The 15,662-nt window shown below is 38.5% G+C and overlaps 2 protein-coding genes across 2 annotated transcripts; both read right to left on the reverse strand.

The window, feature by feature from the left end:
• Positions 1 to 2,452: 2,452 nt before the first annotated feature.
• On the reverse strand, positions 2,453 to 5,134 carry LOC127644434 (uncharacterized). The gene is made up of 2 exons (XM_052127620.1): positions 5,106 to 5,134; positions 2,453 to 3,706 (listed from the first exon to the last, which is right to left on the reverse strand). Exon 2 carries the CDS (start codon positions 3,691 to 3,693, stop codon positions 2,977 to 2,979), a length of 717 nt encoding a protein of 238 aa, XP_051983580.1. The 5' UTR covers positions 3,694 to 3,706; positions 5,106 to 5,134; the 3' UTR covers positions 2,453 to 2,976.
• A 2,199-nt stretch (positions 5,135 to 7,333) lies between these two features.
• wu:fc75a09 (uncharacterized) lies at positions 7,334 to 14,811 on the reverse strand. Its single transcript, XM_052127619.1, has 3 exons — positions 14,752 to 14,811; positions 14,586 to 14,668; positions 7,334 to 9,143 (listed from the first exon to the last, which is right to left on the reverse strand). Exon 3 carries the CDS (start codon positions 9,114 to 9,116, stop codon positions 8,310 to 8,312), a length of 807 nt encoding a protein of 268 aa, XP_051983579.1. The 5' UTR covers positions 9,117 to 9,143; positions 14,586 to 14,668; positions 14,752 to 14,811; the 3' UTR covers positions 7,334 to 8,309.
• Positions 14,812 to 15,662: the final 851 nt, after the last annotated feature.

Here is a 15,662-nt window from a genome sequence, read left to right on the forward strand (position 1 = left end):
CATTGGGATGCATGCTCTTTGGAATGGGGGAATCTCACAAAAACCTCTTCAGATCATGTTTTAACCAAATCAAATGATAAAAATAAAGATTTTGCTTGAATAAAAGAAAGCCTATTTCAAATACCATTCAAGGTCTGTTCCTGTTTCAATACAAGTTGAGCTCAATCAACAGCAGTTGTGGCATAATGTTGATTAACACAGCAAACAAAAATGTATTAATTTAATTTTTGTGTTATTCTTTGAAGTGATTAAGGGCGCTGTACCTTCATATGTAAGTCAAAATATCAATTTTGTGTTGATGCAAACCTTTATTATGAGATCTCCCAAGAAGAAATCTTACAGCCACCTTATCATACAAACACTCTAGCAAAGAAATATCCCTTATAACAATAAGTTAATAAAGCTTGGGCATTACACTAATTACACTACATCAAAGCATTGCTGTGGCAGGGCGAAGGGCGGGGCCGGGTCGTGATTCTACACACCCGGTCCCTTATCAGGCTGATCAAGCCTCCGAGGGGGATAAAGGCAGACTGCAGAGGATTGTGCGGTCATCTCTCTCTTCTGACTGCTCAGATTTCGCTCTGACTCTTCCCTCGTGGTCTTCTCTGGATCTCGTCGGAACCAGATCCATGCCATATGAGGCCCAAGGAAGCTCAGGACTCAAAGTCCCTAGGAAGCCTCTAGCACTCTACGTTTTACACACCCATGAGAAGGCCTCGCTTCAAAGCCATCCTCATCATTCATACAGACAACTATCCGATCTTACAGAGGTCCAAAACATTGACGGAACGAACTTTCGACCAAGAACCAAGCAACACAAAGAACGAAAGGAAACACCACAACACGCAAGTACATCTTTAATATTGTGCTCAAAGTGCTGGTGTATTCGTTAAATACGTTGGGTAATCCGATAGCAAATCAATGTAGACTCAAAGAAGAGTAAATGGTTCTTCAGGTATTGTCAACAGACTCCATAAAGTTAATTTTCACTGTATTGATCATTTATTTCACATTCTACTCACAACCTGTCTCATGTATATATGTGTTAGATTAGATTTATGTTTACAATAGTAATAAAGTTTGTCTGTATTCAAAGACAATTGACTGTGGTATATTTTGATAAACAATCTCATCCCTGTTTCTAAAAGATTTCGCTTCAAAGCTGTACCTAAATATGTGTGATATTATTTTCAGTAAGCCATGAGAATAATAACACTCCAATAAGAGAATTAATCATAATTAAATTATTAAAGCTAATTCCTTACAGTAGAAATTGTGAGCGGATACAACGAGACTGATGCTAGTGAAACTTTGTTGTCTCCTTCAGATGATTCGCTTATGTTTTCCTCTTTTGTAAGTTGCTTTGGATAAAAGCGTCTGTCAAATGAATAAATATAAATGTAAGTATATATAAATGCATCACAGGAGATTTGTCATTTTTCTGAAAGTCAGTTTCATTTCCAGCATATCTCAAAGTCTATCGTGTTTAATATAAATCTGTGCTGGAAATGATGGTTTGACTTCTTTAGGTTTATTTCATAGCTTACATTATATGTATCCTTAATAAACACAGTTAAATAATATTGAAACACCTTTTTTTCTTTAATAATTTGGAAGATTACAGCTTTATTGGAAATGAAACTTTTTTGAAAGTTTAAAACCGTTTTATTGGGGCAAACGTGTTTGGTGTAATGGAAATGGCGCCACATATGTAGCACAGCTGTTACTTTTGAAAAATTATTTTAAATCATTTTATGAACAAAAACCTGTAATAAACATGCAATAATTTGTATTTTTTTAAGGGATTTTCATAGTTTATTATTGAAAGACTTGGTCTGGGACAACAGTCAAATCTATATATAAAATGCATTTGAAAAGTACCTAAAATACAGTACCTAAAAAAGACCAGGTAAAACATTTCTAAATAAGTTTAAATGGGACCTTCATAACAAATAGAAAAAGGTTTAAATATGTTAATTTGAATAAAAACAGATGGATGGATGGATGGATGGATTGATGATGGATGGATGGATGGATTGATTGATGATGGATGGATGGATGGATGGATGGGTGGAAGGATGGATTGATTGACGATGGATGGATGGATGGATTGATTGATGATGGATGGATGGATTGATGATGGATGGATGGATGGATTGATTGATGATGGATGATGGATGGATGGATGGATGGATGGATGGATTGATGATGGATGGATGGATGGATGGATGGATGGATTGATGATTGATGGATGGATGGATTGATTGATGATGGATGGATGGATTGATTGATGGATGGATGGATTGATGATTGATGGATGGATGGATGGATGGATTGATGGATGGATGGATGGATGATGGATGGATTGATAGATGGATGATGGATGGATGGATGGATTGATGATGGATGGATGGATGGATGGATGGATTGATGATGGATGGATTGATGGATGGATGGATGGATGGATGGATTGATGATGGATGGATTGATGGATTGATGATGGATGGATGGATTGATGATGGATGGATGGATGGATGGATTGATTGATGATGGATGGATTGATGGATGGATGGATGATTGATGGATGGATGGATGAAGGATTGATTGATTGATTAATTTTAGATAGATGGATGGATGGATGGATGGATGATGGATGGATAGATGATAGAAAAACTTGATTTTAGGAGCAACTATGTTTAAAAAGACCATGTTTATATATAAAGACACTAAATATGTATAAATATATTTATATATAATGGGGGAATATACTTGTAAACATGTTCATATACATGGAATACAACTGAAATACAATTATTTCAAGATTATCAGTGTATAACAACTTAAACTTTGATCTGATAGAAAGCAATTATTCAGAAGACTGAACTATCACACATGGAACCTTTGGACAGTTTCATGACAGTTTCATGCTCTCAGAGCTTAATCTTTCACTTTCAATAAATAGGAAAAAATGCCCTATATAACGTGAAAATAAAACATAATGGCTACAGATAAAAGACATAGACAAACACAACAGCATTTCGGAGAACAGCATATTTCTGGGGTACTAGGCCTACGTGCACGGGAACGTGATGTGTCTGATGACTGTTCGTCACTAATTAATAGTGATATGTATTCTGATGACTCTTCCTCGTCACTAATTGATTCACACTGCAGAGAGAACTCTGAATCAGATCTCTGTTTGTTCACAGTTTCTTCCAGTTCTTTCCAGCTTAAGCGTTGTATGAGTTTTATGAGACCTTGGCTGATGCGGAAGGTGCAGTTGCGGTTAAAATGGGATTTATCTGAATGTTTTGTCACATAAATGCAGTCAAACCTATTCAGATTTTTATCAAATGAAATAATGATGCGATCAGTGTTGCTGTCATCTGTTCTGCCAGTGTAATTCTCAGTGACATAAGGAGGTAGTGCTGCATTCAGGGTGTTCAGATTGCCAACCTCATAGTACATTAGTTGGGTGTTAGGAAGAAGTTTTTCTACATTGAAGAATCGACGGAAGCCAAATTCTCCTTGTGTGGGGTTGCACAGTGCAGTCATGCGTTCATTACTGTCAATCCAAACACATTCCCTGGCAAACCACCACAGCAAGCGGAGACCATGTCTGGGCAACGGCTGACCAAATCCAGACTGTCCCAGTTCAGATAAGTCCTTCAGTGTTTCTATTTGCACCATGTTTCTGTCAGTTCTGTTTTTGGAAATATAAAGGATAAACTGTTTATAAAATGTCAGTGTTATCATATTCCCAGATACCTCTGTGAAGTTGGCACCCCATATAATTAAATAATCACCAAAACTATTCCATTCGTTTGTTTGTGCTGGTTTGGTGTTTGAGATATTAAGCATTCTTTATTGGGCTGTGTGACGTCACTCTCCACCCCATCTCGCTCAGATCGATCCAAACCGGTGCTGGTCGTTTGTGCCGGTTTTGTGCCTTTAAAACAAACGTTGTAACTATTTCCCTTCCTTAGATATAGCAAAAATGTATTCGGGAGCGCTGACGTCATTCTCCACCCCATGTTGTCTAAATCGTTCCATAATGGTGAGGTGAATGCATGACTGACGTCACAGATCCGGCAGATCATTTTGTTATTTCTATGATAGGGAATTAGTTAGATTGTTTCTTTCAACAGCACACATCGAGCACAAATGAATGCCACCGGTTTGAAGCGATTTAGACAACATGGGGTGGAGAATGACGTCAGCGCTTCCGAAATCATTTTTGCTGTATCTTGAAGGGAAATAGTTACAACGTTTGTTTTAACGGCACAAACCGAGGATAAACGACCAGCACCGGTTTGGATCGATTTGAGCGAGATGGGGTGGAGAGTGACGTCACACAGCCCAATAAAGTATGCGTAATATCTCAAACACCAAACCAGCACAAACAAACGCATGGAATAGTTTTGGTGATTATTTAATTATATGGGGTACCAACAGCTAAACATCTTAAAAAGAACATATTTCCACAATTCTAAACCATTATTGTCTGAAATACATCTGCTGAATGTCTTATTGACGTATTGCAGATGAGCAAACTATGTTATATTGACATCTTCCAGATCAAAACACACACATCAAGCTTTATTTTGGGGCAAGTTGTCACATTGTATTTTTCTCATGTTTTACTTAGAGTCTCTAATTACTCTCTAGTTAAATATAAATATTAAATTAAATCTTTTTGTTTGTTTATTGTCTCCATGTGTTCTGTAACATGTATTTCCTGGTTACATTTTTGCTGAAAACCCTTAACAACATAATATATTTTATTTCAAGCAAAGGTTTTTGCTTTTTAAAAACCAGTATGAACAGAAAGAAGTTTTCAATTGTGACGACTTGCCCTGCTGTCTTTTTTCTGGGCAAGAATGGAGGAAATGTTCAATAGTTTCCATGTAATCAAGACGACATATGTGTCTATTTGGAAACCATCTTTCAAAAATAACCCCATTCTGAGATTCCAAATTATTATCCTTTTTTTTTTTTTAGATATAAAATATGTAATTATAGGATTTAAAAATGTATTCACTGATGTTTGATCACACAAATATACATGGCAAAGTCAGGTCAAACAAATCTTAAAATAGTACCTGTACACAGACGGGTCCTCTGATGTCTTGTAGTGAGCTGCACTGTTTATCTGCAGACTTGATGTGTTCAGTTTCTGTTAAAGTGAAAGCAAAAACAAAAAAGCACAAAGAATCGGTGCGTCAAGTCATTGTGACACCCAACTATTGTCCATATTTAAAGAGAGTAACTAAGAAACGTTTTATTTGTTGTATTTGGGTAGAAGCTGAAACTCAACTAACTAATTGTGTCTATTGTAAAATGAGTAAAACACTGCTGACCTTAAAGCAATATTCTGTGTTTAATACAAGTTAAGCTCAACCAACAACATTTGAGGCATGATGTTGATTAATACATTTTATAAAAGCACTTACATTAATTATTTTGTTAAAACTCATGTGTTATTTGAGCTGTAAAGTTGTTTATATCGCCATTATTATGTCGTTTTAGGGTTTTATGTCTTTCTGCATTACGTCATCATGACAACAAAGTCATTAAATTGGATATAACTTTACACAGAAAAGGTTTGTAAGCGATTTTATCACACTAAAATCACGTTTACACACATGTTGTTTATGTCTTGTGGATATACTATTGAAATAGTGAGTATTTTAACATTTACAGATTGGCCCCCATTCACTTCCATTTTAAGTGACTCACTTTAACCCAGATTTTTGTTTTCTTTCATCTTGTTTTTTTGTTTTGTTTTTGTTTTTAAAAAAGGAGGGACAAGACTAAATTCATTTGTGTGGTATTCAATATTATGCCTCAAATGCTGTCAATTGAGCTTAACATGTATTGAACCCAGATCATTACTTTAATATACAAGAAACGTATGTAACGGTAGCCAGCTGGAAGGTAGTTGTCCAGTGTGTAAATCTCACTCCCCTGGCCTCAAGAGACACTTTAAGAGTGCGCCCGCCTCTCATGCCAGAGACCCTGGTTCAAATCCCACTCGGAGCGGGACAAGCAGGACCGGTGACAGTGGTGCCGTGACCCGGATGGGAGTGAGGTTTAGGGGGGTGAGTGTAACAGTAGCCAGCTGGAAGGTAGTTGTCCAGTGTGTAAATCTCACTCCCCTGGCCTCAAGAGACGCTTTAAGAGTGCCCGCCTCTGAAGCCAGAGACCCTGGTTCAAATCCCGCTCACAGCAGGTCGAGCATGACTGTTGACAGTGGTGCCGTGACCTGGATGGAATTGAGGTTTAGGGAGGCCATAGCTTTTAGCCTTCTCGTTAGTGTGCCCGCCTCTCATGCCAGAGACCCTGGTTCAAATCCAGCTCAGAGCAGGACAAGCAGGACCGGTGACAGTGGTGCCGTGACCCGGAAGGGAGTGAGGTTTAGGGGGGTGACGCTAGAGGCCGTAGCCTTTAGCCTTCTCGTTAGTGTGCCCACCGCTCATGCCAGAGACCCTGGTTCAAATCCCGCTCGGAGCGGGACAAGCAGGACCGGTGACAGTAGTGCCATGACCCGGATGGGAGTGAGGTTTAGGGGGGGTGAGTGTAACAGTAGCTAGCTGGTGGGTAGTTGTCCAGTGTGTAAACCTCACTCCCCTAGCCTCAAGAGGCACACTAGTAACTGATGCTAGAGGCTGTAGCCTTTAGCCTCCTCGTTAGTGCGCCCGCCTCTCATGCCAGAGAACCCGGTTCAAATCCTGCTCGGTGTGAGTCGAGCAGGACCGGTTAAGCTAAGAAAAAAGCGAGCTTTTGGCGCAACTCCATGGACAAAATGGAACTCACGCCACCAGAGCCGTAGAAACTAATTCTGGGCCCCTCATTTTTTTGTGGGCCCCCCTGGACCTTTGGGCCTCTATAATCATTACCATCTTTCACCCCACTAACTATGGCCTTTCACACCACGTGCCAATATGCCCATCAACACTTACCACTTTGGCCACTGGGGGCAGTGTTTCAAATTGCGGTTAGCGCAGAGCTATTTTAGGTAAAGAAAAGATAAAGGTAAAGCGACTACATTTTATGAAATCATCACACAAGATATGAAATGGGTGAAAAAATAATTTATTCAAAAAGCATTCAAAGCTCACATTATTTTACACAAAAACAGACCAGAAATAGCGGCACATTTTATAATAATTGGAAACTGGCGTGTAGCATGTCTTTTTTTTAGAATGATTAAGTACAAAGATAAGTGAAGTCAATATTTTTAAGACATATATAGGGCTACAATTAAGGCCACATAGTAGGGCTACTCTATGAATCAGACAGCAAATCATATAATGTGTAATGTGTGCACCAAAACAGTTACAATTTTGATTCTCAATTTCATGACCCCTTTATGAAAAAAGCTTTGGAAAAAAATAATTTTCAATTGATTTATTTTTCACATTTGCCTTTTCATTTTAATATTAGCAGTCTTGCTAAAGATTGTGAAAATGGAAAGTCAAATCATCAATTGCTTGACAGGCACAATCCATAGTCACTGTGAAAATTAAAATGAATTGTTGGATGAATTATGAACTAATTTTCTTTTATTGAATTTTGGCACATACTTTGAAGACACTTTGTGAAAATGTGTTTAATGATGTTTTAATTTTAATTCATTCATTCATTGATTTAATCTCCTGAGACCCCACATCCACATGCATGGACATTAGTTTGTGCTTCTCTATAGGCTATGCATCATTTAATTTAATTTAATCAGACTGAACTCAGTTCAGAAGAATCTGGGCTGGCGTTATAGGGTTAAACTTTGGACGCACAGAGTCATGTGACAAAACAACATGGTGCCGACCTTTGTCTTTGGGACTGAAATTGCAAACTGCAAAAAAAAAAACATGCATTTTTTTTTTTTATGTTTCTTAAGGGCTACTAGTTACAAATCATAAGGGGAATGGAAAATGCACACATCAGTCACGCTCGGGTCGGGTCTCAAGAGGTTAAAACTGCAAGAAAATAATGAATGACTAATAATAACTAATGAGCGTAAATATGCATAGCACACACACATTTTGGGTGAAATAGTTTGTTTTACATTATTTGATACTTTTAAGTACTGAATGGATTATAAGTATATTTATAATCAAAATGTCATGCTTCATCCGCCATCTTGGAATAATTTTTTTAACCGAGTTTATCACAATGAATTCTGAGGTTGCCTTCTTGGGCTGGATATAAATATATATATTATGTTACCTTGATTACATATTTACATTTACATTTTGGAACAGCCAGTGGGTATGGTGATGTTTTGGAACAGACACTAGGAGTTCTTAAAGTATGGTACAGAAACGTTCCAACAATCCCTTCTTCCTGGGTAAGTTCTCAGGGTGGTTTTGTGATGGTGTGTCATCTTCTATCCAAATCTCTGTATTGCTGTTTAAAACAGGGGGTGATTCCATGTCAATATGATAGTCTGGGTCGTTATATCTCAAAGGTGCGGGAGAAACTGGCTGATTAGATGTCTCAGCTTGGCATTGATACCTTGTGTCCCACTGAAGACCCCGTGGGCTGTAATACCACTGAGGTGCAGGAGAAACTGGCTGATTAGATGTCTCAGCTTGGCACTGTGGATAATACCCAGTGTCCCTCAGAAAGTCGACTATATTCTGGTATGATTTGATGGTTTTGAGGAGGGTCCTCGTAATGTGGAATGTGGCACGTGGGTCATAATTTGACAGATCATTGTGTGTGGTCAAGTAAACTTTCCCAACACTGTTCTCTTCATGAACGCTGACGATGATGCGGTCTGCATTACTGTTGTCCTCCCTCCAGTCAGTGTAGTCTTCCTCAACATAGTAAGGAAGCATTTCAGCTCCTGGGTAATTCAGATTGCCGACCACATAGTAGGTGAAATTCAATTCCGGGAGCAGTTTCACATTATGTTGGTTCCTTCTGTTCTCAAAACAGTGAAATCCAAAATCTCCGCTCGTTGGGTCACACTGGAGGAACATGTCATCATTACAAAAACAAATACAGTCATCAGCAAACCAGAACAAGAGTTTGAGTCCATGTCTCGGCCAAGGCTGACCAAATCCAGAGTCTTCCAGTTCGGAAATACTTTTTATTCTTCTGACCATGGTCTTCGTGCGTTGAGCAGAATATGACTAGATTATAAATATATAAAAAAAATACGTTCAGTTTTAAATGTCTGCACTGTAAATGATTTAAAGTCAAAGATAGTGCCGTCCAACACAAATGCACAGTCTGGGTTTCTCAGTAAAGAGAAGTAACAATTACAATTGCAATTTGTGACAAGTGCAACCACTGAAGGTTTTTATGTAATACAGCAACTTCTCTTTCAGTGTAGAGTAAAAGGAGAGGAAAAGAAACACTTAAAGGTAACCTCAACGCTTTGGAAATCTTTACATATTCATTGTTTTAGCAGGAATTTCCTACATGCCGGATGCTTCGGTTGCAGCAGTAATGCAGAAGTTAAGCTCACTTGGGGAAACAGAAACTTAACCTGGCAACCAAATGTGGGTGTGTCTAATCTAACATGAGCAAATGTCACAGTCTGACTGAGACAGATTAATTTATAAACAATAATATACAGAATTTCAGCAAAATCAGATTATTTAACTTTTTTAAACTCATTGTTGTTTTCCATACATGTCTGCAGACCATTATTGGGTCTCATGATAAATGCTGGATTTCCTTATGAGTGGATGTCACATGACAGCAGTGTGACATGTTATATAATGTCATATAAAACGATTTTACAGCACTTTAAAATGATTTAGTCATAAGTGCACTTTTCATAAATGTGTATTGAAAGACTAAGTGGAATATTTGTAATCTGTCCACAAACATTCGTTTGTCAGTGCAGGACTAATTTCAGTGAACAGCAAACCGCAAAGACGTGAGTAAATAATTCTACTGTGGTGGTTTAGAAGTGCAATTGACCCCCGCCGGCAGGTCCATTAAGTTTAATAATGGCCCCTCTAGTGATGTAGGAAAGTCTCGGAAGTAGAGAACGTGACGTTTTCGCAGCCTTGGTTTCAATACATGCGTTTATTCCATTGAGGATTAAGTTGATTTCTGAAATTGACAGTATGTTTTTATAGTGGAATGACATCTTTTATATCAAAATATCAAGGAAAATGTAACTCCTCATCACATGACCTTTTAAGCCTTCATAACATTATTTTACGGAATAAGCTGTTAAGTTCTGCTTGTAATACCTTGACGCTAGGGGTCAAACAACTAAAAATCAAGTCAGGAATCTTGGTGTGTCTCTAGAGTCAGACCTTAGTTTCAGTAGTCATGTCAAAGCAATAACTAAATCAGCATACTATCATCTGAAAAATATTGCAAGAATTAGATGCTTTGTTTCCAGTCAAGACCTAGAGAAACTTGTGCATGCTTTCATCACCAGCAGGGTGGATTATTGTAATGGACTCCTCACTGGCCTTCCCAAAAAGACCATAAGACAGTTGCAGCTCATACAGAACGCTGCTGCCAGGATTCTGAGCAGAACCAGAAAATATGAACATATCACACCAGTCCTCAGGTCTTTACACTGGCTCCCAGTTACATTTAGGATTGATTTTAAAGTATTATTACTGGTATATAAATCACTCAATGGGCTAGGACCTCAATATATTGCAGATATGCTCACTGAATATAAACCCAACAGATCACTCAGATCATTAGGATCACATCAGCTAGAAATACCAAGGGTTCACTCTAAGCAAGGAGAGTCTGCTTTTAGCTATTATGCCAGCCGCAGCTGGAACCAGCTTCCAGAAGAGATCAGATGTTCTCCTACAGTAGTCACATTCAAATCCAGACTCAAAACACATCTGTTTAGCTGTGCATTTACTGAATGAGCACTGTGCCACTGTGTGTCCGACTGTTTGTACTGGATTTTATTTTATATTCTAAACTGTTTCAATTATTCACATTTTTTTTTTTTTGTATTCTTATTTTAATCTCTTCTATGTAAAGCACTTTGAATTACCATTGTGTATGAAATGTGCTATATAAATAAACTTGCCTTGCCTTGCCTAATAAAGCTTCTTGAGAGTCTGCAGCTGTAGTTGCGATTTTTTTACAATCTTAAAATTCTTGCAGGAGTCAGTTGTGTGCTGCTGTCATCCGTAGTAGCAGAAATGTTGAAGAGCAGGAAGAAAAACTCACTATGCAACAGAAGCTGAACTAGACAAATGTGTGGGAGTGTCAAATCCACCATGAGAGTCAGCAGCTGTAAACAAATGAAGTATATGTAAAACAGTATATGGCTGAAACTCACGGAAACATGTCCAGGACACGTCATTCCAGGATCAACTATTTTTTTGCATGTGACATTGGACATATTTTCAGGACAATTAAACTCATCCCCACCACCCACCATCAAATTCTCATTATGTGGCCAAAAGTTATGTTATTGTTGTACTTCCCACTCAATATTCTCCACTATTTTATCATTTTCATTTTCCCTGCAAGTGATATCAGTCAAGGTTATCTTTAGATTTAATTAAGTTAGATTTAATGAGAATTTTCTACACTCTGTCTACATTTTTGCTGCGGTGCAAAAGGATTATTTGCATGATAATGCAATGAGTAACAATGTTAACTCATGAGTTGTGGGCTTGCTGTACTGTTATAGGTCCAAAATAGTTGCACATCCTTCACAAACTGTCTGAACTGAAACAAATACATTGGCATTTATATCCCATGAAAATGAATGTAAAAAATATGGATATCCTATTACCAATACTGGTATTGGAATCAGGTCTGATACCGTGTTCATCTGATGTACAAATGTCATTACATAATGGTAAATGGTCTGCACTTATGTAGCGCTGTTTTAACCTGAACGGTTTCAAAGCGCTTTACACTGTGTCTCATTCACCCATGCACACCAACACTCACACACCAATGATGGCAGAGCTGCTATGTAAGGTGCTAGCCTGCCATTTGGAGCAACTTGGGGTTCAATGTCTTGCCCTAGGACACTTTGGCATGTGGAGACATGCCAATCCTCCGATTAGTGGCCGACCCGCTCTACCAACTGAGCCTTGTTTGTAGCAGATGGCAGTGAACAGTCTTATTATGGGGTGTCTGTGGCTCAGGTGGTAGAGCGGGTCGGCCACTAATCTCAAAGTTGGCGGTTCAATTCCCGGCCCACATGACTCCACATGCCGAAGTGTCCTTGGGCAAGACACTGAACCCCAAGTTGCTCCCAATGGCAGGCTAGCACCTTACATAGCAGCTCTGCAATGATTGCATGTATGAATGGTAGCCACTAAGGTTAAAATAGGTGCAATATAAGTGCAGACCATTTATCATTTCTTCACTTTGCACATACAGACTACATATCTACCTAATCGTATTGCAGTTTAATAATCACTTTTGAGTCTTTGAGGCTTTTCCAGGTTGAGAAGCTACTGTTAAAGCAACACAGAAACAGTTCAAAATAATAAGCAATAGCACATCTGTGATGTTCTGCTATGCAGCACTTTATTTGACAAAATATAACCCCAATGTTGTATTTTGGATTGTGCACAAATCCACAATGATAAGTCGAAACAAGTGAAGGCAAGCCATGCAGACTGTCACAAACCAGGCAATAGCGTGAATTCAAGACTGCTCAGAGTCAGAATTATAGACAATAAACAGTCTTTGTAAAGACCTTTAAAGACCCATACTATACTAATATATCCATACATAACAAATAAACAACATATAATTGATAAGAACGTGCATAACAGAAAAGCAGTGACCTCTTGATAAGAGGATTCTCAGGAACAGTTACAGCAATGGAATTGAAAAGAAGCCCTTTATAACTAGAGTTATGGCTGTAAAAGGAGTATGAAATCAAAAATAATTAAACTAAATAGACAGAAAGAGCACAATGCATCATAATGTAATTAATGCTGGCATCAATAGCAGAACCATGAAACAGATTTAGGTCATACATCCTGCCCATTCAATCATTGTTTACATCACCCAAACTAGTTTCTTCATTTCAAATCAATTCATTTATTATGGTTATCAAAAGTTAGTGCGTTTATTTTGGTGTGCATTTAAACGTCCTCAACAATGAATTTAGCAGAATGCTAAACATGAGGCCGTGACTTCTCACGACCAGCTTACAAAGGTTATCAAGCTCAACGACGATGTCGTTGACGACGTGGCCTCATATGAACTTGCCTGAGGAAATCTGCCCTTTCCATGTTTTGGATGATTTTGATGAGACCTTTGCTGATGCGGTAGGTGCGATACTTGTTGAATTCCAACTGATGTAAATGCTGGGTCACATAAATCTTTGAAAATTCGTTCTGGGATGAATCAAATGCAACAATAATGCGATCTCTGTTGCTATCGTCTATTTCGCTGTTGTAACACTTCGTAACTTGATCAGGTAGTAAACCCATGTGCAGGTTGCCCACTTCATAGTATGTCAGGGGAGTTGCAGGAAGGAGACCTTCTGCATTATGGAATTCATGGAAGCCAAAGTCTCCATCATCTGGGTTGCACAGTGCCATCATACTGCCATCTTCATCGATTTCCAAGCATTCATCGGCAAACCACCACAGCAGGCTGAGCCCATGTCTGGGATATGGCTGACCAAACCTGGAGTCCTTCAGCTGGTCCAATTCATTCAAAGTTACCACCATTTTTTCTGACAGTTCTGTTTTTGGAGAAATTTTAAAACATTAATCAAGGCCACATCCAAACTAATACGTTTTTATTTGAAAACGCATCATCTTTTTCTCACACCGACACTGAGTTTTTCGAAAACGCTCTCCCAAGTGGAATTTAAAATGCCGTCTTCGAGTTGTGGTGTGGTTGGGGAAGATGGAGATATCTGAAAACTATGGGGTATTTGTTGTCACGCAACACAGTCATGTCATCCATTAAACCCAAAACAATCAAAGATGGCGGCCCACATTGTAGTGGCATTTTTGTGTCTGTTATTCACTTTGAGAGAGTTGCTAAAGTTTAATGTTACTTTGTACAACCTTCACAACGAATTCCTTCAAAGTCTGCTTGGAATTGCTGTTCGGTGACGAAACATGAGGACAATTGCGTTTCCGCTTGTACGTGGAATGGCGATTTTTCGCATGTGCAGTAAGGGGATTTAAGCACTTTTGTATGTTTTAGTGTGGATGAGCTGGTCTTGATCCAATAAAATGAAAATCAATTTTGTATATAAACCCGGATGTCCCGTTTTTGGCTGAAATCATCCTGTTGTTTACAAACATTGTACAACTGTGGCGGCTGTGGCTCAGGTGGTAGAGCGGGTTGGCCACTAATTGCAGGGTTGGTGGTTTGAATCCCAGCACACATGACTCCACATGCCGAAGTATCCCAATGGCAGTCTAGCACCTTGCATGGCAACTCTGCTGCCATTGGTGTATGAATGTGTGGGTGAATGAGTAACAGTCTATAGTGCTTTGAATACTGTTAAGGTTAAAAAGGTGCTATATAAGTGCAGACCATTTACAACAACTAATAATAGTAAATACATTAAAATGATATTTTTTTTCAATACAAATTTAAATGCACCCATACAGAAATAGATAATCCAAGATACTTACTGTCCCTTAAAAGTATAAACAAGACACAGGAATTTTTCCGTCACAGCTGTTTGATGATTATTGCAATTGAAGATGGTCCACTCCTATAAATTTGATACATTTGGTCAACAAAAAAGTAATTAATAAAAATCATGCAAATGAACCAATGGCACTGAGTATACTGCACCTGAGTTGTTTTTGCGATGTGACAAGGATATGTACTGCTGGACACGACTCCCTTTAATATTCTTCATGTGGCTGTTTGTGGGAGGAGCAGGAAACCGAAACCTACTGCAGAAACTGTGACGAGCAAAAGAACAGTGAATAACTGGGAAACCGAAAGTAAACATGAATGTCTAGAATGTCTAAACACTAGATGAGCAGGTGTGTCCACACTTTTTTGCGTGACGATCTACTTTTAAATGACCAACTCAATACGATCTACCAACTAAAAAAAACACAGTAGGAATTCCATGTAGGAATAAAAGAAATATATAATAATGTTCAATGTTGATATCATTCAATGTTAACACTAAACCCAAAACACCTACAGCACAATATAAACAATAGCCAGGGCATTTAGCTTATTCTGATGATTTGCACTGAATGGAATCAGACAGTTAGCATTAGCTGCTGGTAGCTAGCCTCAAAAATATGGGATGATTTTAATCTCAATATGATTAATGAATGCACACACAATTATGCATGTACTAGATACATTTTGTGAATGTATTTTACTAACCACAAACAAATGCCATTTGATTTGAATCTGTGGAATTCGGGATTGAATGATTGTGCAGCAATTTGTACAAATACAGACATGTTTGCAAATAAACATGTTCTGTTCTACATTCAGAGGTTAAATTGGGCCGGAGCGCACCGGAGCGCAGCTCCGCCTCCTCAGGTCCACAACACACCCTGACGGAGCTCAGCTCCGTCTCCTTCAGAGGCGGCGGCAGCCGATTTTGAATGTTTTGAGTGTAGCCCCGAATGTATTTTGAAAAGTTGACTGACAAATATGAAACCGGACAAAAGCCTATGTAAACCCCCGAAATCATAAGTTGCCTTATTTCATTGTGTTTTGGCTTTGCACATACT

Source organism: Xyrauchen texanus, chromosome 5, assembly GCF_025860055.1.
Source record: "Xyrauchen texanus isolate HMW12.3.18 chromosome 5, RBS_HiC_50CHRs, whole genome shotgun sequence".
NCBI classification, from domain to species: domain Eukaryota; kingdom Metazoa; phylum Chordata; class Actinopteri; order Cypriniformes; family Catostomidae; genus Xyrauchen; species Xyrauchen texanus.

What these genes read in the sequence shown, in the direction of transcription:
- LOC127644434 (XM_052127620.1), bottom strand. Translation starts at nt 3,693, where the DNA reads ATGGTGCAAATAGAAACACTGAAGGACTTATCTGAACTGGGACAGTCT.
- wu:fc75a09 (XM_052127619.1), bottom strand. Translation starts at nt 9,116, where the DNA reads ATGGTCAGAAGAATAAAAAGTATTTCCGAACTGGAAGACTCTGGATTT.